We start from the raw sequence: 27,416 nt of genomic DNA, 5'->3' as shown, positions 1-27,416 counted from the left end.
CAAGTCTTTTTGTATCACCAAATAAGAATGTGAAGAATTCCCACTGTACAACGTGAGTATATCAGGATGCCAATTAAAATGCAGAGGCATATGCACTAAGTTTTGAAGTCTGTTATCGTCCTGCACTCCTCAGCCCTTCTGATGCTACTTAGTGTGCAAGGCACTGCTACTGGCAAACAGCTACTCATTTAGCCAACGTATTTCAAATAATGCCCTACAGAGCCACTCAGCACTCTGCAGGGCCAAGCCTTTCCTGTCCATGATGTTTAAGTATAGTAACGTGCACTTTTTGGGTCATCTGTACCTCTGTGTTGTTACAGCTTACTGAGCTATGAACAACAAGGCTTTTCTTTTAAATTCCGTCTTGGAAAAGCTGAGGAAGCGCCACTCAAACACATCTGCCACTACCACAGGAAACTCTAGCTTCCACACCAAAATTCAAGATGTACAAGAGAATGAGATGAGCTGGATTTGGTCCTATTATTCCAATGCCTTATTATAACCCTAACCACATTCTCAGGGGAACAGAATTAGGCTTTAAATCTGTAAGAATCAGGCAAATAATGTGAGACATTCTATCGCCTGCTTAAGCACTGCTGTCAGTGTAGCATCCCAATACTCTGAAGCATCTAACAGCTCAGATGGTGGAAGATTTGGAAAGCGGCCAAGCAGCCTGGATTCTCTCCCCAGCTGGGTCAGAGAGAGTGTGTGTGTGTGTGTGTGTGTGTGTGTGTGTGAGAGAGAGAGAGAGAGAGAGAGAGAGAGAGAGAGAGAGAGAGACTTCAAGTCGCCGGTCTTATGGCAACCCCATGAATTGCATAGGATTTTCTTAGGCAAGGGATATTCAGTTAATTTTGCCAGTTCCTTCCTCTGAAATATAGCCTACAGCACTGGCATTTGTTAAATCTCACTGACGAGTCATGACATTTCTTAAAGACTGCCAACCCTTTACAGACCTCTTGAGGAAAAAAAAAAGGAAAATTGACAGGGTAAATGTTGGTTTTGATGATTAGAAAGAATATATTGAACGTTTTTTGTGGTTTTTTGGGGCTATGTGGCCATGTTCTAGAAGAGTTTATTCCTGACGTTTCGCCAGCATCTGTGGTAGCCCGAAAAACTCACAAAAAACTATGGATGCCGGCCAGGAAAGCCTTCGACTTCACAATATATTGAAAGGGAATACAATCTAAATTTGTAGAGAAAGATACAAATATATGTATCGGCTGAAAAGAAGACTGAAAGTAACTTTCCCCCCTTTCTTTTCTTTAATACTTTTCCTGGTTTCCTTACCTTTAGAGGTATCTTCAGGGCCCATACAGACAGGCCAAAACAAAGCTGCTTCAGGTCACTTTGGAAGTATGCTGTTTTAATGATGTCTGCATCCTAAGATGCCGGAAGCTGCGCCAAAGCTATGCTACACTCCTTAGGACTGGAGTGTGGCTTTGGCATGGCTTCTGGCCTCTTAGGACGCATGCATCATTAAAACAGCATATCTCCAAAGTGACCCAAAGCAGCTTTATTTTGGCCTGTCTGTATGGGGCCTTCAGTGACCAAAGGTGTTTTTTTCCCTTCCAAAAGACAAATGATTGCTACTGAAAAATAATTCTGCAGTTATAACCGAACAACTAACTAGAACCTGGCATCTCAAAATGGCAGCTGTAATGTAGCAGATGAGTTGAAGAGAGGCAATCCACTGGGAAACGCTACCTACATACATCCCAGTGAAATTAATAGGTGCTGCACAAGAGCACAGCTCTCACTTGCCTTCCATTTCACAGGGACTTGCAATCATTATATTCCCAGAGGATTGTGCACTCAATCTGCTAACAGGTCAGCTAACAAGAAGTTGACATCTTCCTACATTCAAGAATTCTTCTGACATCCTCTATTAGCAGGGTCAGCATGAAATTCAGGGCAAAAAACCCCCCAACCACCTCTCAAAAAATCTACTAAAGCAATTATCCCATAAAAATAGAACCACTTCTAAATCCAAATCTGGCCATGCTTGCCTCACTTGAGCTTTTCACACATTAGCAAAAGACCAAGAGATGGCTTTCTAGGTTTGTAAAGTCAACTGAAGTATTTGTCTCTGGATTCACAAAATGAGTATAGGGTTTTCAGAAAGACTAAGCTAAGCTCCATTTCAACCTCAAATAACTAAATAGCTGCACTCAGTTCTCTTGCCAAGCCCCACTGATCTGGAAGCATCTCAGGCTGTAAAAAAGAAAAGAGAGAGAGAAAAAGAGAGAGGGGCTACTATTATGTGCTGCAGAGAATTTAATGGTATGGGTGACCAGCTCGACACATTGCTAGCCCTGGACTGGAAAAGAAAAAGAGGGCTCTAACTCCTGGAAAAGGGCCTTCACATCCCTCCGCAACTGAATTCAGCCAGTTCTTCACGTCTTCAAACACTTCCTCCTATTTTCCTCAACAGAGGTGGCACAAGCGGCCCACCAGGATGGACAGTACCTAGGGCAAGATTCTGGATGGTGCACAAAGGGCTAGTGAATATCTGTCTGCATTCATCCTAAAGAAAATGTATGTGCATATGTGCCACTAAAAGGATTCCAGCAGAATGCATTCAGTGTTACTTCTCAGTCCAAACCCCACCAACTTATTGGGTTTGTGACTCAAACTCTGGATTAACAGAATTTAGGTTTTTCAACCCACTGGGTGACCTTGGGCAAGTCACAGGCTCTCAGCCTCAGGGGAAGGCAATGGCAAACCTCATCTGAACCAATCTTGTAAAACAACAACCCATGATAAGCTTGCCTTAGGGCCTCCATGAGTCAGAAATGATTTGAAGGCATACAATAACAACAAAAAATTAGCTGACACTGACTTTTTCCAAATTTTGTCTTGGTTACTTTCCAGAGCAAACTATTCACTCCCCACCATAACCTTGAGAGTAGACAAAATATGGCCTGGTTGAATTTTCAGGTACTGGCTACTTAAAACCTCAACACCAAGCATTAAACTGCTTACTCCAGAGGCCTATTGGTTTGGTTAACCTTTCTTACAGGCACACTACTGTATCTTCTACCATCACTACTACATGGATGTTAAAGAAGCTGTCAAACAAGCATATAAAATGTTGCTGAAATATATTTGGAAAATATCACAGAGCTCTATTATCGGTGCATGTAACAGCATTAGACATTTTACTCCTTCAAGCTACCCTGAAACCACAGCTTTGTAAAGCTTAACACTGTGAATGAAATGTAATGGTACTTAAGGTGAACCTTTCTGAATATCAAATACACATCATGTACACATTCATGCAAAAGTATGGCAGGGGATTGGTTCTGCACTGTCTTTGCCCACTGATTATAGATGACAACCATGGCACCTGTATGCCATTTTAAAAGAAGATGTTTAAAAGGTATTAAGTTCTACTGGCATGGATTTACAAGCTGTGCAGTCTACACATATAGTCTTGTATGCAAGCCTGACAGCCAATATGCGGACCATCAAAAGGGTCCAGAAGTGAGGCAACCTAGTGTGGAGCTTACAATACACATTTACTCACTAAATCTGCATAAAGCTAGTGTAAATCAAGTACTGAGTAGCTTTAAAAAGTGGGCAATGTTATTCTAAACGAAAACACCTGGCTGCAAGTGCAACCTTTTCAGAAATGTAACAAGGAAGCCACTGAAAACACTTTGCCTCTAAAAGCTCATATCCGATATTGGCCTTAATGAGATAAGAATGCAACCATCTTTATCATTAGATCATCTTCTAAGCTAACTTTGCTTCTTCCTGAAGCACAAGAGAGCCCAGTCTTGGGTTAGAGACAAATGATGAGGCTGGCTCTGGTTCAGGAAGAAAGTCTCTTCTTGCTGCATAAGAGACAAGCGTGACGGCCAGTTCCTGTCTCCCACTGACAAGCTCCAAGCCCACACACATTATATCACTGAGGAGCTTTCAGATGGGAAAACACAGACCCAAGGGGAAAGAGGCAGACAGCGAGATCATCAAGAGTAACCTCTCTATCCAGAACAGCAACAGCCATTCTGCTCTTGGGAAAACCTACCTACTCCCCACCAGAAACGAGAAACAAATGGCCTGTGGATCAAATGTGAATGTATTAAACACAAGACACATTGCAAAAGTGTGGAGTAATTGTCCAACATCTTTCAAATTGATCCCAAGAATCTAAAACACTCGTGATTTAAATAAACACCAACAACCACAGACTAATAAACTCATTCTTGGATATTAGTCTGTGGTTGTTAGTGTTTATTTAAATAAACATTGAAGATGCCAGCCACAGATGCTGGTGAAACCTCAGGAAGAAACTCTTCTAGAACATGGCCACGGAGCCCGAAAAACCCACAAAAAACAATGGATGCCGGCCATGAAAACCTTTGACTTCTCATTTATTGAAATCGTTAGGGTTAGGGTTTAATAAACTATTTAGGCCAGCTCTAACATGCAAAACAATACTTTCTTCAGGCATCATCTTATACTTTTTGCCACGTCCCTTAGCGGTGCAGTATTGTATACTACATATACCGATTTTTGTGCAAGGTAGGATTTGCCAGTAATTCGGAAGAACTGTGTATCATAGGCAGCAACCTGATTGCTATACATGCCCTAAACAAAGACAAAAACCTCACTTTGGTTTCATTTCATCAGATAGTGCAAAATTAGACCTCATTTATATTGGTGTGGCTGCCACATTCTGCACTGCAGAGGAAACATTTAAAAACCTGACTGCTGTGACAAACAGAAGAATGAAGAACGCTTACTGCTGTCAGACACTGCAGGCACTAGGCAGAAAATGTAGGTTTGACTTCTTATATTAAAATGGCACGACATCACTAAGACATCTAACCCACCCACTCCCATCACAAATATAACAACAAATAGAAGAAAAGGTGTAACTATTTGGTAAGGAAGAGCAAAACAGAAAGAACAGAAAATTAAGTTGTTCTATAAGAATACCTAATAGTGTCGTCTATGTAAAACTTCTAACTGTGAAACAGGTTTCATACAAACTAGGAGGTTCATATCTTACACAACTGTTCACGCTGGCTACCAGAAAAGCACTGGTTTTACAGTTTGTGTATGGCAGAGATGTTGCTATATAATGGCAACTGGTGCTGTCACAGCTCTGTCTTATCAGGCTCCTTAATTTACTTGAGCATAATTGTGGTCCAAAACATCTGGGAGATCCCTGGTAGCCTTCTGGAGGTATACATTTATATGACCCATACTCTAGCCCTCTAAGAATCACACAGTTTGGTGGCCTCAATTATGGTTTTGTACTGCAAGTCCCAGAATCTCCCAGCCATCATGGCCTTTACCATGCTATCAGGGGAGATTTTGGAAGCTGTTGTTCAAAAAAGTAACCTTTCCAAGGTTTCAGGGCAACTCTTGAGGCAAGCACTCATGGACTCTCTCCTCCATCATGCTTATACTGATATGGACAAATGTCTTCCAACACGTCAGTACCAGTGTGAGCAAGAGTTTTGGCAATACAAGGCTCAGGGGGACCAATGATGGGTTCCTAGTAACCAGGGTCAGAGGAGAAGAGAAGTCAGGCTACACAAGGGAAGGGGAGACTATGAACAGGCGGCTTTTTCACATAGTGCCAACCCAAGTTTGGTCTTGTGTCTGAACCAACCTGTTATTTTTTGAAATGCTTAGTCAACAATAAAAATCTAACCAGGCTTGGGAAAATCCTATGCATGCTGATTCAAAACATTAAGAAACAGCATTGCCAAAACTCTTGCTCACACTGGTAGCTGACATGTTGGAAGACATTCATCCATTAAAGGGACCATTTATGTTACATGGCTTTAAAACAGTTGGTGACATCCTTCCAATTCCAAATATTACCCAGATCTGTCCTCAGCACTGAACATGTTGCGTTATCTCTGATCCGCTCCCATAAAATATAAACAAAGTTTTAAGTTTAGCAAAAGGATGTAATTCTTTTTTAAAGGAAAACTTTATGAGTTCATCTGTCAGCCACAATAACTATGTTATGTCAAACTGCAACCAAGAGGTTTCTTGATAAGCATATAGGACAGGAATTCAATTTCAACAAAAGGAAAGATGGGGAGACTTTAAAAAAGTAGGCTATTTCAGGCACACATTAAAATAGCTCAGGAATATACTTAAAGCTGACAACATCCCGGCATCCTTCAAAACAAAAGGACAACCTAACAGTCAAGTTCCAGACCATGTGAAAATCTCTCCACTGTAATAAATCTGCAAGTAGCCAGTTACATAGTTTAATATAATAAATAAACAAAGTTAAAAACATTTACACAAAGCATTCGCACCCAAGTGTCAGTTTGCTCCTGAAACCCAGCAATTCAAACTATTCATTCAATTGCTATTTGGAGACAAGATCAAAATGGCTCCGTGAGAAACATTTGGCACTGTATGCATTTTTAAACATGCTTAAGCTGCAGCCTTAAAATGCTTATTGCTAACATAAGGAAACTGCATTTACTTCCAAGGTACAAAAGCAGTATCATGTTTGGACTGATTTACAGAAAGCGATTAGACATGTTTTTTATATGAAATGCAAATACAAAAATGAATATTTTTGTATTAGCCAAGTATGATTAACATATATAGTTCTATTACCTCAGAATGCCTTTTACAAGAACACTATTGAACTTACCAAAACTGCCAGACTTCCAAACATTGAATTCTAAATTATTATTTTTGCAAAGATGACTTGAAGCAATACCTCATTTCTTACCCCAGCATACTCTGAACACCCGACGTTTACCTACCAAAGGAAGACCACAACCAAAAAATGGGAATCTGGGTCCGAGTCTTCAGTTCAGAAGGGATGAAAAAAGCTATTTACTGCCACATCCTAAGAATTTGCTGCTGGCAAATCTTCAGAGCTTGCTAAAGAGAGAACAGCCTTACTTCTTCAAACCAGAATGCCCTGTAACTGAATATTCAGATGCACACGAATCTAAAAAAAAACCTTTTAGGATTAAATTGTTTTCCTACTGACTGCAATTAACCAGCTTTATGGGAAAGCGCAAGTAATGCTGTGCATGCTCTCTGGGCCCTTGCTGAGATTTCTCCAATGCCATCTACAATTTGAACCTCATGACTCTCCCACTGATCAAAATTACTTTGAGCGGCATCACAAAGAAGCATTTTTGCCTGGCGGCTGACCCAAAACATAGCCAGTGATGTGTACAATTACAGGTACGTACGCCCATTTCTAAATTTAAAACAAGGCTCTATGTGTTTTGAATTGAAGGATCCTCCATATAACTCTCTCTGCAAATTAACTTTGTTGGTCAGATCCCGTTGATACCAAAATCAAGGTGTACATCCAGGATATTTTTCTCTGCTCAACATTAAGGGAATAGATGTGATTAGAGTAAAGGAGATGTGTCAGTAATTAAAACTACAAAAATTACCTGAGACCTCAAACTCTTAAAGAGGCATGTATGCAGAAATTTAACTCAAGGGTAAGTGAAAAGAACCTTTGGAAAGGCTAGAGCAGTGATGGCGAACCTATGGCACGCGTGCCAGAGGTGGCACTCAGAGCCCTCTCTATGGGCACATGCACCATCGTCCCAACACAGACGTCACTAGAGTTTGTCATTAGAAATCCAGAGGGATGTGGCACTTTGCAATAAATAAGTGGGGTTTGGGTTGCAGTTTGGGCACTCGGTCTCTGGGCTAGAGAATGCATTTATGCAACTCATTTTATAATACCAAAATGTTCAAGTCCCAATTTCCCATCCCATTATGAGTAGTACTTATATACTTATATATCTTATATACCAGGTAGTGTTTATTAAGGGTTCTCAAAACCAGGTGCACACTCAAAGCAAGGTGCTAACTTCTGAATATACAACCAGGGTCCTTGAAAGGCAATGAACGGCTGCAGAGAAGACAGCAGAGATGGACAGCCATCGCTTGTCATTCAGCTGCACACTTTCCAACATGTTTGAGAACTGGCTGTGAAAGGGCTGCGCCTGACTCTGCCTCATCACAGAAGAAGGCTTAAAAATAAAGAAATGAGCAGGGAAATTTAAGTATTGAAATAATTGGAGATATTCATGCTGGAAGAACTATCTTTCTGTCAGATGATCAGGAAGTTCAAAACCCAGCAGTGTGAAAAAAAAGAAGAAGTTCCACCATGACCCTTCCTTAATCCTGGAACAGAGAAAGATGGCATTGTTGCATGTTACAACCCATCACAAAGCCAAAGAGTAAACTCCTCCCTCTAAAACCCTTGAACAGAAGAGAATCTAAACCAAAAGGCCACTGGCTCCATGGTTACACAACCCCACCCTCCTTTAGGAAAGCACCATGGCAAGAAGGTATGTATGATCCGGAGGAGGCATGAGACCGGGGACAAAACTATCCCGAAATTACACAAGGATACAGAGGTGGGGAGGAAAATCTGGTTAAAAGATAATGTTGTTGGGAAGTCTCAAAACTGGTGGCGATATTCTCTAAGACTGCATTCCCTCGTGATTCTCACATTCCTCTGCACCTGGGTACCTTGTCAGGCTATTTTGACATAACCTTGGGTCCCAATGCAACAGTAGGCACAGTCAATGGGAAAGAGTACACTCATCCCTCCATGTTTGCCACTTCGATATTTGTGGATTTGATTATGCATGGATTTGACTAATATGTTCTCTCTAGGACTGTCTAGGTCTTCCAGTGGAACTCTATGGTCAACTTTAACTAAAAGTTGCACTGAAAGACCTAGAGATTCCTAGAGAGAATACTCTACTAGGCCTTTGTAGTTCCTCCAGTGCAGTTCTATGGTCAGTGTCTGTCGGACGTTGACCACAGAGTTGCCCTGGAGGACCTAGAGATTCCTAGGTGTCCTCTCAAGGAAAAACATGGTGCTTTTGTTATTTGTGGTTTTTCCATATTCAAGTGGGTCTTGTGCCCCTAACCCTAGTGACTAGGGAGGGAGAAGTGTACTTATACTTCCAGGTAGACTGGGCACTCACCATTCCGCCTTCTGCTGGGCTACTCCCACCTTCAGGATAATTCAGGCCCCATACAGACTGCCAAAATAAAGCTGTTTCGGGTCACTTTGGAGGTATTCTGTTTAAGTGATGTATGTATCCTAAGAGTCCGAAAGCTGTGCCAAAGCTGCACTCAAGTCCTTAGGACTGGATCGTGGCTTTGGCGTGGCTTCCTGACTCTTGGGACACATGTATCATTTAGACAGCATTCCTCCAAAGTGCCCAAAGCAGCTTTATTTTGGCCTGTCTGTATGGGGCCCCACTTATCATTATGATACCAAAACATAAACCCCCATGAGCTTGACTATATATGCCCAAGTTAAGAAGAACCTCTTGCAATCCTTCTCAGCATTAATGAGCAGAGCTGCGCATAGCAAGAAAAGTATGTTATATCCAGAAAACTCAAAAGACATTCCATGTCAGCAGTGAGAAAGAAAAACACTGGAGGAAATGCCTGGTGTTTCCATCAAACCTAGCACTCTCAAATCTGTAGGGAGACCAGGAGATGCTTGAAGACAAAAACCAGAATGCCTACACTAAATATACACCATTTGATCTAAATGAGAAGAGTTTGGAATGGAGGGAGCAGCAATGCATTGACAGGGAGAAGACAAAAGTGTCCTCTGATATGGAGTCTGATGGAATGCGCACAAACCAGGGCAATAGGCATCATTCCCAAGGCACAAGAGGAGCGCAAAGGGAAGAGCACAAGGAAAGCCCCTTCCAAAGTGTGGGCTTTGGGTGGGAGCGGGGAGAGGGTCACTGCTTCCCAAGGGAAGTGAGGGAAAGCAAGTGACAACAGATGGAGTCAGATCCATGAGGCTTCTGGGAGGCAGGACCACCGGAGAGGAAAAGGAGCAGGAAGATTGTTACCAGCCCTTGCTAGCCAGGATCCTGCAGGGTTCCTCCTTCCTCCCTGTGCCCAGCCCTGGCCCATTCCCCCCCCCAAGCAAGAGCCCTGCCTGAGTCCCTGGGGAGGAAGGGGAGAGGAGGACCAGTGCCTCTTTCCCCCAGAGGCTCCTCCCAACCCACTCCCTCTCAGCCAAGCCTCAGACTGCAGTGCTTCTCAGCCTCTGGTCCTCCAGATGGTCTTGACTTCCATCTCCCAGGTTCCCTCATGGCTGGCTATGCTGGCAAAGGCTTCTGGGTGCTGGAGGAGGATCAAAGGTTGGGAAGCTCTGTAAACCCAAAGGAGGAGGGAGGGTCTCCCCTGGGACCCATGGACCCCCCCCCCCAGAGACCAGGCTCCCAGGAAGGGAAGGGCTCAAGTTCCCGGGTCCAAAGAGGTCTTAGGGGTCAGGGAAGTGGGAGAGGGTCTCCTCACTGCCCCAAAGCCCCCGAAAGGGCAGGTTGTGTTCTCTGGTGCCCTCTCCTTCCTCCTCGCCTCACCCTCGATGCCTCCATGGAGGAGAGAGAGTGGACTTGCCCTGGGGAGAAGAGGGCGAGAGGGAGCAGGTCTAGACTGGGGGAGGCGGAGAGAGAGAGAGAGAGAGAGAGGAGGGTACTGAGAAGGGAAGGGAGGAAGGGGCTCTTCTGGGGAGGGGAGAGATCTCTCCGGGGGATGGATGGATGGATGGATGGATGGAGGAGGAGGAGGCCGAGGGAGAGGGGCCGGGGAGAGGCCAAAGCCAACGGAGGAGCGAAGGGGCTGAGAGAGAGCAGGCCTCTACTGAGGAGGGGGACGGAGGGAAGGGGCCGAGGGGTCTCTCCTGCCTGGGACTGTCTTCCAGGGAGGGAAGGAGGGAGGCCTTTCCTTCGCAGTGCCCCCCAGAGACACAAAGGCCCCTCGGGAGACCCCCGAGAGAGAGAGAGAGACACAGACACTCTCCCCGAGGGCTGCGCTCGGCCCCTTCCGGAGGAGTGGCGGCGGTGGCGGCGTCTCCCCTCCGCCGCCCATTGTTCTCCTCTCTCTCTCTCTCTCGGGAGCCCCTTCTTCTTCTGGCTGCCTCTAGGCTACCTACCGGAGCGGCGTCGGGCCCGGGCCAGGCTGGCGGGGCGGGGCGGAGGAGAAGGGGGCCCGGCGGCGGCGGCCTCGGAGGCGGCGGCGGCGGCGGCGGCGGGAGGAGAAGGGGGCGGCGCCATGTTCCTCTCCCTCCTTCTTCCTTCCTTCCTTCCTTCCCTCGGAGGCGCTGAGGAGAGGAAGACAAGGCGGAGATGGCGGCTGCGGAGGGGGGAGAGGAGGAGCAGGGCGAGGCTGCTGCTGCTGCTGCCGCTGCCGCCGCCGCCGCGGGAGAGAGAGGGCGGCCTGTAATGGCGGCGTTGCGTCTGCTGCGCCGGGGGCTCCTTCTTTCCGCCCGGAGGAGGAGGAGGAGGAGGCGGCACCACCGGCCCCTGCTCTCCGCCAGCCAGCCAGCCAGGCGCGGGGACGACGCGGGATGCGCGCGCAGCCTCGGAGGGGGAGAAGGGTGGCGCGCGCCGCCGGCCTCGTCAGCAAAGGGGGCGGGGCCGCAGAGAGGGAGGGAGGGAGGGGAGGTGGGCGTGGCTCACTCCGCCAACCGCGAACTGGGTCTCTCGGGGCTGGGGGCGGGGCCGGGCGCCAGCGAAACAGACAAGAATGGAGCTCGCGCAGCAGCAGCAAGAGGAAGGCGCCTCTGCGCGTGCGCGGGACTGTCTCTGTGTGTCTCTGAGCGAGCGCGCGAGGCCAAGAATGGGGCTCGCGCCAGAGGGGCGTCTCTGCGCGCGCGCGAAGGGAAAGGAAGGCAGCGAGAAGCGGAGAGGACGCTTCTTGCCTCGGTCGCGCATGCGCACTCGCTCCCTTCCAAGACAAGGCGCGCGTCTCGCCCTTTCCCTCCGCGGGGGTTTGCACGGGTCTGCATCCCCACGTTACGCCAATAACCACCCACTTCTCGGCTTCCCCCTCCCGCGGGCGCGTGCACGTGCACACTACCGCTACCCCCCGTGCGCGTTCCCGCGCGTGCCGGGCGCGAGCACGCAAAGGGAGGCACCCGATCGATGAGTCCGCGCGCGCAGCCCTCCCCGCCTCCGTCCTGGAATCCCAAGGAAGGACGACGTCATCGTGGCCGCATCCGCACTGCAGGAACAACCCGCTCCGACACCGCTTTACCTCCCCGGGATCTGCGGTTTTGGAAAGAGGCTTAGCAGAGTACAATTCCCAGAATCCCCTAGCACTGAGCCAGAGAAATTGAAGCGGATTGTTTCTGCAGTGTGTCTCGGACCCTATAGGAATTAATACACTAGAGCTGCATCCACACTGGAGAGATAACTCGGTTTAGTACCGCTTTAACTTGCTGTCTGGCTCAAGGCTATGGAATTCTGGGAGTTGGAGTTTGTTGTGGGCCCGGAGCGGAGCGGAGCTCTGGACCCCACAACATACTCCGACTCCCAGAATTCCATAGCCTTGAGCCAGGGCAGTTAAAGCAGTGCCAAACCAGGTTATCTCTCCAGTCTGGATGCAGCCCTAGATTTAATCTACGAAGGCTCATGCTGCCAAAGATGGCTGGAGCTATAGGTCTGGATACCCAAAACAGACCTCTTTGTAAACCAAAGGGAAGAGGAAGAGGAGGAGGAATTGGCCATACTCCTATTCGTTACTTTTCAACCCGCCGCATGTTTTTTGGTGACCTTTGTGACGGCAATTTGCGTCTCTTCCCCCCCTGCCCTGGCCTATGTCAATATTCCTCATTTAGACGCGTCGGACGGTGCGATCTGGACTCTGCTCTTCCCCAAACTTGGGCCACAAACCTTGAAAAGAAACAAAGACAATGTTGGCACCACTTTGGCACGGCTTCCACTGCCCTGGCTCAGTGCTGTGGAGTTTGGTCAGCTCTCTAGCCTTCTATCGTCACAGAATTCTGGTGCCACAACACACTACAGTTCCCAAGATTCCACAGCATTGAACCAAGTGGTGTCAAACTGGATTATTGCTGCAGTACGGATGCAGACCAAGGTACAGTTGGTCCTCCCTATCCACAGAGTCTGCATCCATGGATTTAGCCAACCACAGTTCCAAAATAGCCACACAAACTCAGTCCAAAAAGCAAACCTTGATTTTGGTGGGGGTTTTATTTCACAAGGCACACCATTTTCTTACTGCAGCGTTGTGTGTAATAGGACTTAACCATGCATGGATTTTGGTAGACTTGTAAACAAACCACAATAAAGTTCAACTCCCAGGATTCCCTAGCACCAAGCCAAGGCAGTTAAAGCGGTCTCAAACTGGATGATCTATTATCTGTTCTGCAGTGTGTTTTGGACCTAAGAGTGGGAGGCAACTGTCAGCTGGCGTTGGGAAGCTGGCATGTTTATCATCCTGGGCACATCTCACCAAACACCAGCCTTAGGCCAGGAAGCTGTACATCAACACAGATAACCATGAGTAGGATTTGACTCATTAGAGGAGTTCGCAGGCGGATGTCACAGTTTTAGGGTGACTGAAGAGGGAGGATCAAGTGTTGCAGGTTTTGTTTTTAAGTTCAGTGCTTGGGATTCTTTCTCTTCTTGCCAAATTATCGTCTGTGATGATGGGGTTAGCCCCGTTCCAGGCTCCATGCCTCCCAAAGTATTACAGCCATGTGAAGTCGAAGGTTTTCACGGCTGGCATCCCTAGTTTTCTGTGGGTTTTTCGGGAATGTATTCTTGACGTTTCACCGGCATCTTCAGAGGGTGTTGGCATGGAAGTGTCTGGAGGGAAGTTGGTTTTGACTTTGGTGGATTGGATCATTTGCAGTTTGATCAGTGTGTTCTCTCTAGGAATCTCTAGGTCAGTGGTCCCCAAACTGTGCTCCTTAAGGGATTCTGGACCCTCGAACAGGAGCTAAGCCTCTCCACACACAACAATTTGACCAATTTGGACTCCCAAGACTCCAACGCAGTTGAGGTTTCCTCAGGGATTTTTGCTCAGAAGTGCCCTGAACGTCTTGGGCACCAATGGCAAAGCATTATCAACAAATAATTTCATTTCACGTATTTCATCTGTTACAACCAATAGCCAGCATAAACAATACAGGCTGAGCCTCCTTTATCCTAAATGCTTCAGACTGGAACTGTTTTGGATTTCAGTGTTTGTTTGTTTTATGGATTTTGGAATATTTGCATTTACTGGGCAGATGGAAATGTTTTACTTTACTGCATCAATAATTTGTTAAGCAGAATAGCGTTGAAGCTAAGAACACCAGATATTAAAGATTATATGCAAATAAAGATTTTAATCATTTACTTTTCCATCGTTCTCCTCCTCAGGAGGTTATTTCCCCCCTTTCTCCTGAGGCGAGAGGGTCCCCTTCCCTTATGGTCAATTTACCACCCCTTGGGCCCAGAGGCCTACTAGGCCTTGCCAAGCCTGGGGCTCGAGTAAAGCTCTGCCGCCGAAAGTGCGAAGAGCCCGGCTCCGTTCCTAAAGGCCACTCCCCGGCTTCGCTTCAGCGCCGCGTGACTCGAGCTCCCCCTAGTGGAGAGCAGCGGGAACAGCCTCACAGTCTATGAAGATTCTATTCTATTCCTAGTCTCTCCTTCCGCAAGGCGCGAAAAAACTACACCTCCCAGCATGCCACGCGGTCAAAGCGCATTACGTCACCGCGGAAGCAGGCCTTTGTGGGCGGGGACGCTTCCACTCTCTTCCTCTATCTTGGACTACAACTCCCGGCGTGCTCAGGGGCGAGAAGGTGGTTTGCCGGATATCCGGTGGAGGGGAGAGGAGCCAGCTGCTCCAGAGTTCCTGTGCGGAAAGAAGGCTTAAGGGCAGCCACCATTATGGTGAGAAGGGGGCATTATCCCTTTTATGGGGAGGGGTCCATGTTTTAGGTTTGGGGGGCAGCCTCAGCCAGGGAAGGGGGCACTTCTAAGGTTCCCAAATGGAGGGAGGTAAGGGTAATTAATTATTTGTTGCCATTATTAGTAACAACAAGTCCTCTCGAGCCTTAAAGACTGCAAAGTAATTCAAATATTTTCCTTCTCCCCATCATCATCATCATCATCATCATCATCATCATCTATATCTATGCCCCGTAGGCGCCTTGGCTCCCTGGAAGCCAAGAGGACTAAGGTCCAGGACACACTGCAGAAATAATCCACTTTGAGACCGCTTTAACTGCCCTAGCTCAATGCTAGGGAACTCTGGGAAATGTAGTTTATTGTGGCACCAGAGTTCTCTGGCACAAAAAGCTCAATGTCTTACAGAACTACAGTTCCCAGAATTCCCTGGCACTGAGCCAGGGCAGTTAAAGCAGTCTCAAACTGGATTATTCCAGTTGTGTGTTTTGGATTTTGGGATATTTTGGGTTTCAGGATTCCAGATAAGGGAGAATCAATCTGTTTTTTGTGTAGTAAAAAAAAAGGGACCCCCCCCCCCAAAATGGCTTACTAGAAATGTTACGTCTGTCTGTAGCACTAAAAGAATCTTATTAAATCTGTCTGATGCATTTGGCACTAAGTCTGTGTTCGGAGGTTATGTCCAGACCCCTTTATGAGATGGGAAGAAACTCTAGCCACCCGACACAGCTTGGCTTGCTTACTTGAGTTACCTGGAACTGCCTTGTCCTCAGATGGTTTAATGTGAGATCTCAGAAAATAAACGGTGGATGTTTTGTGTTGGAGTTTTGGACTTGATTTCACATAGATCCTTTGCTGTTACCATTGGCACAATTTGAAACCAGGATCATTCTCTGCACAGATTTTAGCATCTGAGTGCTAACAACAATGTGAGTTACACATATTTCTTGAACACTGGGTTCTTTGGAAGCATCTGTTCTCAGAAGTTCTGGAAAGGAAAAGATGTAGCCTATTCACAGCTTATGGATCTGTGGCATTTCTTCTCTGGCAAATTCTTGCGGGGCGGGGGGGGGAGAGAAATTCGAAAGGGAAGAAATATGGAGGAAGTTGTGTAATTCTCATTTCCCTTGTGGCTTTTCTGTGAAAGCCCTTTTCCGTTATATCAGCTCATCAGATAATCGCGACTGCTTTTGTTTGTGATATTCTTGTGGTAATGACACATGAGTTCTTGAACCTCCGCCACGGCTGCTGCTCCATGTTAAGAGCCAGAAGGCCTAGGCCTGTGGGACCAGATTTACACTGCCTGCCTCTTCTTCTTGTGTTGCCCTGAGACTTGCTCATTTTCTCATCAGAGGAGCCCCAGTCATATGGCCTGGCTGCGTCTCTACTGCTGCCTGCATTGGGATGGCATCCTCTCACACTTAGTGGCTGGTCCTCTTGGCAAGAGATGCACTTTTGTACAGGGCCTGGGATGGGGAGACGGCTTGGATGCCTTCCCTGGTTAATCAGGAGTCCCGTCCATGTGAAAATTGGTGCCCAACGTGCCGTTTGTTCTGTTTTGGCTGTATAAAAAGACTTTTCTTTGTGTGGTGCTGGAACAGATCGCAAGCCGTCGGTTGTTTGTCTCTGCTGATTCTGCAAGACTGGCTCTTTTCATCAGGGTGGGTCCCTTTCCTATCTCACCAACACACTCAGCAGGAAGAGGAGCTACGCAAGCATGGAGTTACACAGAAGCAGGCCCCTCTTCTCTCTGGGAGAAGCTTAAAGCACGTCCCCAATGAACAATCTCCATTTAATTCAGCAAAGGATGTGGAAGGAAGGAAGTTGCTGCTAGTATCAGGCAGGAGATGTTTGACTTGTAGTAGTAAGTTTTCCCAATATGGGGAGAGGGACTTGGAAATGCTGTGAATATTATACCCCAGAGCTGCACATTTTTACAGTTACATGGCCTCACCTGGGAGTAAATGCCACTGAAGGCAAGTGGACCTGTGCCAGAGTAAGCATGCATTAGATCAAGCTCTAAATGCTAGTTATTTCCATCATGCTTGTAGGTCACTTGGGTGTTTTGTGAGGGGAAACCCCCCCCAAAACATACAGTGGGTTCTTTGGATGCAGTGGGTTTTGGTTCATGGATTCCTTGCGGATACCAAAATCCATGGATGCTCAAGTCCCATTATATATAATGGGGTAGTAATAATGGTGTCCCTTATATAAAATTGCAAAATCTAGATTTGCTTTAATACTTCCAAGCCATAGGCGATTGAATCCATTGCTATAGCTGCCAACTGTACTTGGAGGAAGGCGCTTGCAGCATCTGTTCCTGAATATCTGATCTGACCTCGCTTTCTTCTAGTTGCTCTGCATTGATAATATTGCAGCCTGTGCACACACCTGTAGATGGGATGAGGCAGTCCGTTCCAATTGCAGCCACTGAGTAGAATGACTGAGGCTGGCCTTGGTGTCTCTGAGTGTCTGCTTGCTCTGGACTTGTGTCTTGACCCACAAGGCATGCATGGAAATGTTCCTTATTACCTCCTTGTGATGATAGAGGGTTCTCTCTTTTTGCATTCTCTAGAAGCAAATTGTGGTAGTGGTTATAATTTGGATAAAAAACGTACCTGAGATAGTGGTAGCAGGAGGAACACCTCTTGAGTCCCAGCCCTCTCTAATCGATTCTCTTCCTTGGTTGACAGATCCGCTTCATTCTGATCCAGAACCGGGCCGGCAAAACACGCCTGGCCAAGTGGTACATGCAGTTTGATGACGATGAGAAGCAGAAGTTAATTGAAGAGGTCCACGCGGTGGTCACTGTCCGAGACGCAAAGCACACCAACTTTGTTGAGGTAATGCATCCATGCAAATGGACTGTGCATGGCTTCCCTTGCCATCTAGATCTGCCATGCTTCTGGGAGGACTCAACTTGCATTTCCTTGTAGTGCAGTTGCATTGGATGGCTCAGGTTATCAAAGACATAGCCACATTCATCTGTTTCAGCGTTGAAAGATAGGAAGGAATCCCATAGCACCTTGGAGACTAATTGAGCAAATGAAATTTCTAGCATAATCTCTTGTGGACTGATGAATTGGGCCGGAAACCACAAAAGTGTAGGCTAGAAATGTCTTTCTTGCAGTTAGTCTCTAAGGTGCTACAGGGTTCCATTGCGACTTTTAATGTGAAATGTGCTACTTATACAGTGCTTTAAATACCACTTTGGCAGTTATTGGGTGGGTATTCCAGTACTGAAATTGTCTATAACTGTTAACTTGTTTGAAGATTTTAAAATAAAGAAAAATGGGGCTCCATGTTCTATAAAGAAAGCAGTCCTGCACAGCTTCATCCACCTGTCCAAGGCTAACTTAATTCATAGCAAACACTCATGATGTATGTCCCATCATCTTTCAACAGCTGTCTTTCTCTCTTTTTCTTCTAGTTCCGCAATTTCAAAATCATCTACAGGCGCTACGCAGGTCTCTATTTCTGCATCTGTGTAGATGTGAACGACAACAACTTGGCTTACCTAGAAGCCATTCACAATTTTGTGGAAGTGAGTTTCTTCTTCGTGGTCTCTGCGAATCATACAAATGGGTTTCACTGCGCCTGCGCAGTGCTGTTTACCATGCTCATAGTAAGGAACATTATGAAAGCCAGCATGCTGTAGTGGTTTGAGTGTTGGTCTAGGAGACCAGGGTTCAAAACCCTACTCAGCTGTGGAAACCTACCGGATGAGCTTGGCCATGTCACAAACTCTTCACCTCAAAAAGAAGGTGGGATATAAATGAATAAAATGATGATCGTGTTGTCATCATAGTTTGAGTGGAATCATCTCACTATAATTGCTTGGTGTGAAATGGCCCAGAAAGTGAAGTTCCAGAGTTTCCTTCTCCAGTCTGCTTCTGCTGCCAGTGGCTGGCTGCATCTTGACTGGAGCAGGAGGTCTGTGGCTGTTTGTACATTTTGTCCATCACTTCTGGGCCACTGAAGGTCCCAAGGAGAGAAAGGTAGCTCACTAGGGAGTAAATGGATGATTGCATCCAGGTGGGGGGTGCTCATGATAAACAGAAGGTACAGCCAATATTATCTCCTCACAGGGAAAGGTTTTCCAATTAGGATTTAGCTATCACCCCTCATGCATTCCTTTTTGGTGGAGAGGCTGGTGATGGAGCCATCTATGTGAGAAGCAGGTGCGAACAGCCTCTTCGCCATGTTCCATTTCCTGAAAACAGGGTGTGTGCAGAGGCTTTATTGGCAGTCACAGTAGTCGCCCTGCACACCTGCACTGTCCTAACACAACACAGTGGCTCCACATGAAAACCTGATTTCTTTTTCTGTAACAGGTCTTAAATGAATACTTCCACAATGTCTGTGAACTCGACCTGGTGTTCAACTTCTACAAGGTGGGTTTTTGCCCTGAATCTTCCTATTAGAAAATTAAGGGAAAGGCTGGTTTCTCAAGAAAACCAAGGCACCAGTGAGGGACGGGTTGGGAGTGCCAGCCCTGCCACAAGACGGTGTCTGCAGCCATATAAGGCTGTAGATAGATCCTTCTCATCCACAGGAGTTTGGTTCTAAGGGTCCTTCCCAACAGATAGGCAAAATACAGGTACTCAAGCTCCATATTATTCAGTAGGTGGCGACATGTGCATGTCCACACTAATGCATCCACAAGCATGCAGTGGCATTGAATAATATGGGCCTTCGTGGGCCATGGATGTTGCAATCTGCAGATAGCTAGGCCATGGATATGACAGGCCCACTATACTTAATGTAGTGGATGATGGAGAGGAGCCTTTACTCTAGGGTAGAAAGAATATCCCAATAATTTTTTGAAGATAGTAGAAAAATGTGTTTCTCAACTGTCACGAACAGGACCCAACCAGTATATGGGAGTATAGAGAAATTACCTTTTTCTGGAGAGCAACTCCCAGATGGCTGAGGGTTCACAGTGATTCTGCCAAATTAACATTCTTCTAAGCCCAGGGAGTGTAGTTCCATGATTCCCCACTCCAGCTTCCCTGCTGCCTGTGTCTGGCTGTGCCTTGCAATCCCTTCCTCCCTCCCAAAGCAAAAGAGAGCAGTTTTTGGTGCATTCTATTCTGTCTTTTTCTTATGGCACTCCTGGCTAAGTGGAGAAATGTTATTTTCCGTTGCAGGTCTACACCGTGGTGGATGAGATGTTCTTAGCCGGGGAGATCCGAGAGACCAGTCAGACCAAAGTCTTGAAGCAGCTCCTCATGTTGCAGTCCTTGGAATGAGACGCAGCAAGTCTGAAATTGGTCAGGTTGGAACAATCCTTGCTGGATCTCGCAGTCCCTCCACTCCTCTGGGCTCATCTCTCTTCAACTGGTTCCTTGAATGAGTGACTTGCTCAGAGCAAATTTGGCCACTTAACCCATAGCTGGAGGTGGGGATCAGGGGAGCCGACGTGAATTGGGGGGGTGTTTAGATTTATAGCTCCGTTCCCTCCCCCCCCATGACAAACAGGTGGGCAGGTGGAGAGATTCCAGGTCAAGACTGAGCTGCATTTCTGTAAGAGGGGATTAGAAGTGGAGAGAGCTCCAGTCCACTCCCCTCTGGCTGTTGTCCACAACCCCACCTCTCTCTGCCCACCGTGTCACCTGCCCGCTGCCCCCTTCCTCACTCATTTATGTAAATGTCTTTCGCCGGGTCTGCAGTAGAAGAGGGACCATAACCGTGTCTGTGTCTGTGTGTATGTTTGTGACAAGCAGTTGTACTGCCAGTCAAGTGATGTACTGAAATAAAGCATCTATGGAACATTTAAACCCAGAATAATTTTTCCCTGTGTATCTAGAAGAAAGGGTTTTCTTGGGGCTTTAGTCCTGTGGTGATGAGCAGAGGGACACTAAAAACTGGAAGAGACACTAAGGATCAAACCCCAGTGGTGTAGGGATCCACAGTTGATGCATCCCAAGAGGTGGCCTATCCAGTCTCTATCTGAGATGTTTTAGCTGAGGATTCCTATAGCATTTGGAAGGGTTGGGATCAAATATACTTCACAGCAGGAAGGACTGTAGAGACTGAGTTCAATTCTCCACTCAGCCGTGGAAACCTACTGGGAGACGTTGGCCAAGTCATACACTTTCAGCCCCAGAAGACCTGAGGATTCCATAGGTCAGAAATGGCTTAAAGGCACACAGCAAGAACAAGCCAGGTTCATACAGTGATGGAGGTCAGTCAGAGGTGGAGTCAAGCTCTGCACTTAAGTGTTTCATACATGGGTGTGGAAGAGTTAAGCTCTTTGGATAGTCCATGCTGAGAGTTGTAGCCCAAAGATTCACCCACTTTCCAAAGCTGGTTGGTACAGGCCAAGAGAGCTTGTCTCAGTTCTAGCAGCTTTAGGGTCATGTTTTTATTAAATTAAATTTAGACAGATGATCAAAATGTCATTCTGGGAGTTGCTATTCCCCTTCTCTTAAAATGGAAGGAGGCTTGAGAATCAGCATGGTGTAGTATGTTGAGTGTTGGACCCTAGGAGTCTGGGAGACCAGGGTTCGAATTCCTGCTTGGCCATGGAAACCCACTGGGGCCCTTTGGACAAGTCCCACTCTCTCAGCCTCAGTGGAAGGCAAGGACAAAATTCCTTTGAGCAAACCTTTCTAAAAACTTTCTGAGAGGATCATAATAAATCAGAATCACCTTGAAGGCAAGAGCCAGTCTGGTGCAGCCGTTTGGGTATTGGACCCAGGGAGACCAGGATTCAAACCCCTGCTCAGTTATGGAAACCCAGTGGATGACAAGCCTCAGAAGAAGTCAATGGCAAGCCGCTTCAAAAGAAATACTGCCAGGAAACATCTGTGTTAGGTTCACCTTAAGGTATGTGTAATAGGAAATGATCTGAAGTTGCACAACAGCAACAGCTATTCTTCCTTGTCTGGAAGTGAATTCTTCCTTTTTCTTGGTAACCAGCCATTCAGCCCACCCTTCTTTGGTAGGTCTTGGTCATGCTCACTTCTGGGGCACCTGGACAGAAGACCTCTTGCAGAAACTGACAAGTGTACATGCCTGCCCACGAAAGGTTACTGCCAGGACATACCTCTCACCCCGAGTCTAATGCTGGAAGGGTTTGGTTACACCTCTGATCTTTTTGCCTGCAATCCTAAACCCTCCCAAAAGTCAGTGTGACCTTGGAATCTATCTATCTTCTGATTTTAAAGCCGTATATAAACAGGTGGGTCACAAGGCTTCCAGATTGGCCATGATTGCTTCAAAAAGGGCTAAGGGCTTGCAAATTGCATCCTTGTTTGCCTTTGTGTTATCTCTGCTGTCTCATGACAAGATGCAGTCTCAAATACAGCTGCCCTGAGCCCTGGCTGGGCCAGAGCCAGTTGACCCAACCTGACTCCTGGTAACCAGTGGCAAAGTTCACCTGGGTTAAGGAGGCAGCTTTCACCATTAACCACCAGGGGGCAGCCTTAATGCCCCAACTGCTCCATCCTATATAAACACTGTACTGGACCTACATTTCCAGAGCAGCCTCCTTGGACCCTGGTGCACTCCAGAAATATTGGACAGTGACACCCAGCATCTCCATCCATGTCACACTGGAGGGCACTGGCTGTACTGTGCATTATTTTAACAAAATGTTGGGTCTGCTGTGTTGCTTTGTTGTTAATGCTGGCTTCAATTTATGCTCATAGAATCAGAGTTGGAAGAGACCCCAAGGGTCATGCAGTCCAACCCCATTCTGCCATGCAGGAATACATCATCAAAGCACCCCCAACAGATGGCCATCCAGCCTCTGTTTAAAGACCTCCAAAGAAGGGGACTCCACCATCCGCCAAGGCAGCATCTTCCACTATCAGACAGCTCTTACTGTCAGGAAGTTCTTCCTAATATTTAAATGGAGTCTCTTTTTCTGTAGCTTGAATCCATTGCTCCATGTCCTCTGGATAGGATTCTTTCTTTCTCAAGGGGGCTCTTGGATGAACCCAGGGGATTTCAAATTGCAACTATTGGCACCCTTCTCCTTTTTCCCAGGACATCTGTTCCAAAGAGTTGCAGCTCTGTTGCAAAGTTGCTTGAACAGCCAGTTCTTCTGGCTAAGAGAATGTGACATTTGCTTCATTTACAGAAGGCTCTCACGTCAGTTGTAGCACTGCAAGTGTAACCTTCAAGGAGGAGAGATGCGGCTGGGGCATGGAGTTTGAAGAAGATCCGTTCCCTTGATTCTCTGCCACTGTCTGAAATGTTAGCAAGGAATAATCCTGCAATCTCTGGTGGGATGTAGCAGGCACTGATCATCCTTGACTTGGTCTTTTCCACCCTTTGATTCTTTATAAGGAGAGGAGGGGGGTACAGTTTGTAATGTTTTTTTTCTTGGCAAGATTTGTTCAGAAGAGGTTTGCCATTGCCTTCCTCTGAGGCTGAAGGCGTGTGACTTGCACAAGGTCACCCAATGGGTTTCCATGGCTGAGCGGGGAATCGAAGCCTGGTCTCCAGAGTTGCAGTCCAACACTCAAACCACAAAGCCACACAAGGAGGGTTGGCTTTGGGTACTTTTTTCTTTTAACTGGCATAGTGCTTGTGCCTTTAACAGCAGACTGCTGTGTAGAAGTTAAACAGGCAATGTTTTCATTTGCCCCCTTATCTTTGTTGGGTTTGACTAGCTTAATATCTATATGTGTTGTTAGAGAGCTCTTGTAGCACCTTTGCAACTGAGTTGGCAGCATGAGCTTTCACAGACTTCAGTACTTCCTCACATGCATTTGGTTAAGTAGACTTAGGTCTAGAAAATATCATGCAGCCAACTTCTTGTGCGACTTCTTCACAACTTGGTGCTACCCTGATGTGTCAGACTTCAACTCCCATCAGTCCCACACTGCTGGAGGGCATCAAATTAGGAGAGGCTGAGTTAAAGTGTTGTCTTGGGACACAGATTTTCAGGTTGGTGAGTGAGGCAGCTGTGTTCATCTGTTGCAGAACAAAAGCAATTCCAGTAATGGATGAAATGGAGCACAGACCACAAAAGTGTCAGATAAAATCTGCTAGCCTTTAAAATGCCACAAGACTCTTTGTTGTTGTTTGTTCTAGAATGCAAGAGAGACCCAGGGAGTATCCACATTGCAGAAATAAAGCAGTTTGACACCACTTTAACTGCCATGACTGTGTCCTGGAGCACAGATGTCCAGAGGAGGGGAAGTGGGGCTCAGGGTGTGAAGCTGGGCAGGTTAGCTCAGCTGCCTCTTGGGGATATCTTGCTGCAGGACTCAAGAACTGCGCTGATGCAACTGAGACAGCTATTTCATTGCTCTGCTGCTAGTGGCGTTTTGTGGCTAAAAACCTGTTCCCGGATCTCCCACTTCCTTGACTGGCTGATGCAATGAGTCTGAGAGATAACAGCCACACAGCCACCAGCCATACATGGCTGAAAAGATGCAGGGCAGCAACTATTGTAGCAGGGGACTACAGCTCCCAGAAAACTCCAGCTAGGCTGGCCATAGTCAACACTGCTTAGGCAATTCTGGGATTAATAATAATAATAATAATAATAATAATAATAATAATAAACTTTACCAAACTCTCTGGTGTCTTATACTCCATATTATACTCAGTTTTATTGAGTCTTATACTAAGGAGTATCAGAAACACACTGCAGAAATAACCCAACTTCAGACCACTTTAATTGCCCTGGCTCAGTGCTAGGGAATACTGGGGATTGTAGTTTGCCATGGCACCAGAGCTCTCTGATAGAGAAGGCTAAATGTCTCACAAAACTACAGTTCCTAGAATTCTCTAGCATTGAACCAGGGTAGTTAAAGTGGTCTCAAACTGGATTGTTTCTGCAGTGTTTCTCAGTGTGTGTGTGTGTGTGTGTGTGTGTGTGTGTGTGTGTGTTGCCTAATGTGTCAGGGACTGAATCTACTTGGTGTTGCATGCTTTTAATTCCTTTAAAGCTCTCTGAGGTGCTAAACCCTCTCCCCAAAATAGGTTCAGCCCCCCAGAAAGCTACTTGCAAGCTATTCCAAACCTGGAGCAGATACAGTGCCTCACAGACATGGCAGTCAGCAAACACGTTGAAACAAAAGGGGTATGCACCGCCTGAGATTTTACAAGCAGCAGATATTATTTTTGTTATTTTTATATCTGAAATTATACCCTGCAACAGCTATGGTATCTACCAATATATCTTTTCAGCCCCAAGAGTGATTGCATTCTTCACTTTCCATCCAACGCAGGGAAATCTAGGGCAGGGCCAACTCTTACCATTTAGCAGAGAAAATAGTCCTTTGGGTGAGATGTGGTTATGGGGTTGGTGAGCCTCAGGAAACGATTCCTAGTTGCCAGAACAGGAGCCAGGCATAGGTGTGCCCCGAGTTTCATAAGTGAGATGTTGGCATGTGTGTGCTACCATAGAAATTAAAAAGGCACATTTAAAAACAGCTTTGGGCTGAATTAGCCAAAACCTGTTTCCAAAACAATGAGGGGGAAAAGCATTGTGAAATGAACAGGTGCCCTAGCAGTAAAAGGACTCTGGAAAGTATGCTGAGACATGTTTTGTAGCCTGAAGGTCTCACTGAAGAAACAAGAAGAGGCATCTGCCTTCGGAAGATCTTTTGTTGTGCACCTTCAAGTCATTTCCAGTTTATGGCGACTCTAAGGTGAACCTATCATGGGGCTTTCTTAGCATGTTTCTACAGAGGGGGGTTGCATTGCCATCCTCTGAGACTGAGAGAGTGTGACTTAAATGGCTGAGCTGGGATTCGAGCCCTGGTCTCCAGAGTCATAGTCCAACACTCAAACCCCCCTACACTGCACTGGTTCTGCAGAAGATCTACAGTGGGGGAAATATGATGTGCGGGCCACATGCAGCCTCAAATGTTTCCTCGCCTGCCTTCATCTTCAGTCTTGATCTGGCCCTCAAGCTTCCCAGCACCCCCCAAAAATATTGGGAGAGATATCCCATATCCACTGTCAGCCCACAATGGATGCCAGTGCTCTCTGCCTAACAAGGGTGCTGGTAGACACCGAAATTAGAACCGTCCAAGCCATAGTATTCCCCATCACCATGTGAGAGTTGGAGAGTGAAGAAAGCAGACAAGAAGAAAATAAATTCATTTGAGATGTGGTGCTGGAGAAGAGTGCCAAGGATACTGTGGACAGCAAAGAAGCCAAACAAATGGGTCCTTGAACAGCTCAAACCAGAAATCTCCCCAGAAGGCAAGATTATCAAACTGAGGCTGTCGTATTTTGGCCACATCATGAGATGGCACATTGAAAAAGACAATAATGGTAGGAAAGGTGGAAAGAGGGGAAGGTGTCGAAAGTGCAGAAAGAAAGGAAGACCGTACACCAGATGGATGGACTCTATTAAGGAGATCACAGGTCTGAGGACCTAAGCAGAGCAGTGGAGGACAGAAAGTCTTGGAGATGTCTCATCCTCAAGATCGCCATGAATCGGAGTTGACTTGGGAATATGTCCCATTTTTCATGTATGCAATGTTGGAAGGAATGTAATATTTGTATTTCTGAAGGCAGACATAGGCATAAAACTAAACTGCTTGGCGATAATAGTCTCTGGAGCCGTTCAGTTGTTGGCACAAACAGCAAGAACACGATGATCCATTCAGCAGAGAAGTCCTAAGTCGCAGGCAGAGGCAGGTACCTGAGCTGCCACACCAACCGAACACATTGCAAACCAAACCCAGCATTGGCCTTTCCCTGGAAAAATCAACAAACAAGAAGGGCAGAGGGACAAAAGAGCCTGAGTCACCGTGCGAAATGAAGCCGACTGAGCAAACTCTGGCCGCTGCCAGGAGGTGACCTTTTCGCTCGGGCGCAAGTGATAGTTCAAGACCGAGGGTCAACAAAACCTGTTTTTCCAATGAGAAAATTCGCAGGCAGGTGTTTTCAGGGGGAATGGAGCCAGACAAGCTTGAGGAAAGTCTTTCCCTTTCCTTATGTCTGCTATGCAACAGATTCCATGATGACGTACAACTTGTGGTAGGCAAACAGAAATGACACTAAGAGGTGGATTTATAAAACAAAGGTAGGCAAAGTGCAGCTCTGGGATCACACAAGCCCCTCATTGCATTTTCATGGCTGCAAACCACAGAATTCCAGAGGATGTTTCCATGGCAGTTAAAGCAGTCTGAAACATTGTGTTTTGGACTTTTGCTGGCATGTGACTCTTCTTCAGCAATGGATCTCATGTTCTGAATTGCACTTCCCTTTATCCAAGGCCCTCTAGGCACTAATACTGAAGATCATTATGTCCTTCCACCGTACCTTTCGGAAGCCCTACAAGTTGCAACATACCCAACTGCACATGATGGGACCAACACTCTTGAGTAATACAAACCATTTCAGTGCCCACGTTTTCTTTTCCAAGAAGCCTTTTGCAGGCTGTGGTATTCGAGCTGTGCCCTGGCATGATGACTTTGAAGGATGGGCAAGAGCGTGTGCAGTTAAGATGGAGATGAAAGGGCACAGCCAGGGTTTAATTTTCTCTCATTGGCTTCATCAAAGAGAAGGGAGCCTTTCAGTCCTGAAGCGACAGGTCCAGAGACCACGAGGATCCCATCAAAGCGTTGTGCCCAGGCAGGAAAGGAGGGTGCTATCGCTTCTGCTGCTGCCCTGTGGCTTATTTGTGCACATTCCTCCACCCGCTTTGTAAAATGAGGAACAATTAAGGCACATTTTTCTTGCTATGTCTTGTGGAGGGAATGTTTGTTGCCCCCTGAGCGAGGG

The 27,416-nt window shown here is 46.5% G+C and overlaps 2 protein-coding genes across 3 annotated transcripts in view; one reads left to right on the top strand and one right to left on the bottom strand.

Moving 5' to 3' along the window:
- ARHGAP35 (Rho GTPase activating protein 35) overlaps positions 1-11,191 on the bottom strand; it is a 61,683-nt gene extending 50,492 nt beyond the window's left edge. Inside the window, exon 1 of one of the 2 annotated variants that reach the window (XM_089479388.1) lies at positions 10,946-11,191. The gene's annotated coding sequence lies outside the window, so the exon portion shown is untranslated. Of the gene's footprint in view, positions 1-6,640; positions 6,665-10,945 lie in introns of those variants that run through there. The other variant, XM_089479389.1, reaches the window with a different exon arrangement.
- Positions 11,192-11,234: 43 nt separating this feature from the next.
- On the top strand, positions 11,235-20,491 carry AP2S1 (adaptor related protein complex 2 subunit sigma 1). The gene is made up of 6 exons (XM_089479087.1): positions 11,235-11,581; positions 14,447-14,696; positions 17,405-17,554; positions 18,142-18,255; positions 19,046-19,105; positions 19,862-20,491. Exons 1-6 carry the CDS (start codon positions 11,235-11,237, stop codon positions 19,961-19,963), a joined length of 1,023 nt encoding a protein of 340 aa, XP_089335213.1. The 3' UTR covers positions 19,964-20,491.
- Positions 20,492-27,416: the final 6,925 nt, after the last annotated feature.

Source organism: Sceloporus occidentalis, unplaced genomic scaffold, assembly GCF_023333645.1.
Source record: "Sceloporus occidentalis isolate IW3139 unplaced genomic scaffold, rSceOcc1.0.p SCAF_13, whole genome shotgun sequence".
NCBI classification, from domain to species: Eukaryota; Metazoa; Chordata; class Lepidosauria; order Squamata; family Phrynosomatidae; genus Sceloporus; species Sceloporus occidentalis.
Note: the sequence above shows the minus strand (reverse complement) of the source record. Positions and strands in the feature narration are given on the sequence as shown.

What these genes read in the sequence shown, in the direction of transcription:
- AP2S1 (XM_089479087.1), top strand. Translation starts at nt 11,235, where the DNA reads ATGGCGGCGTTGCGTCTGCTGCGCCGGGGGCTCCTTCTTTCCGCCCGG. An exon ending in AGAGGAAGGCGCCTCTGCGC is followed by an intron (nt 11,582 to 14,446) that starts GTGCGCGGGACT and finishes TTCTATTCCTAG; the next exon opens with TCTCTCCTTCCGCAAGGCGC. An exon ending in CCATTCACAATTTTGTGGAA is followed by an intron (nt 18,256 to 19,045) that starts GTGAGTTTCTTC and finishes TTTCTGTAACAG; the next exon opens with GTCTTAAATGAATACTTCCA.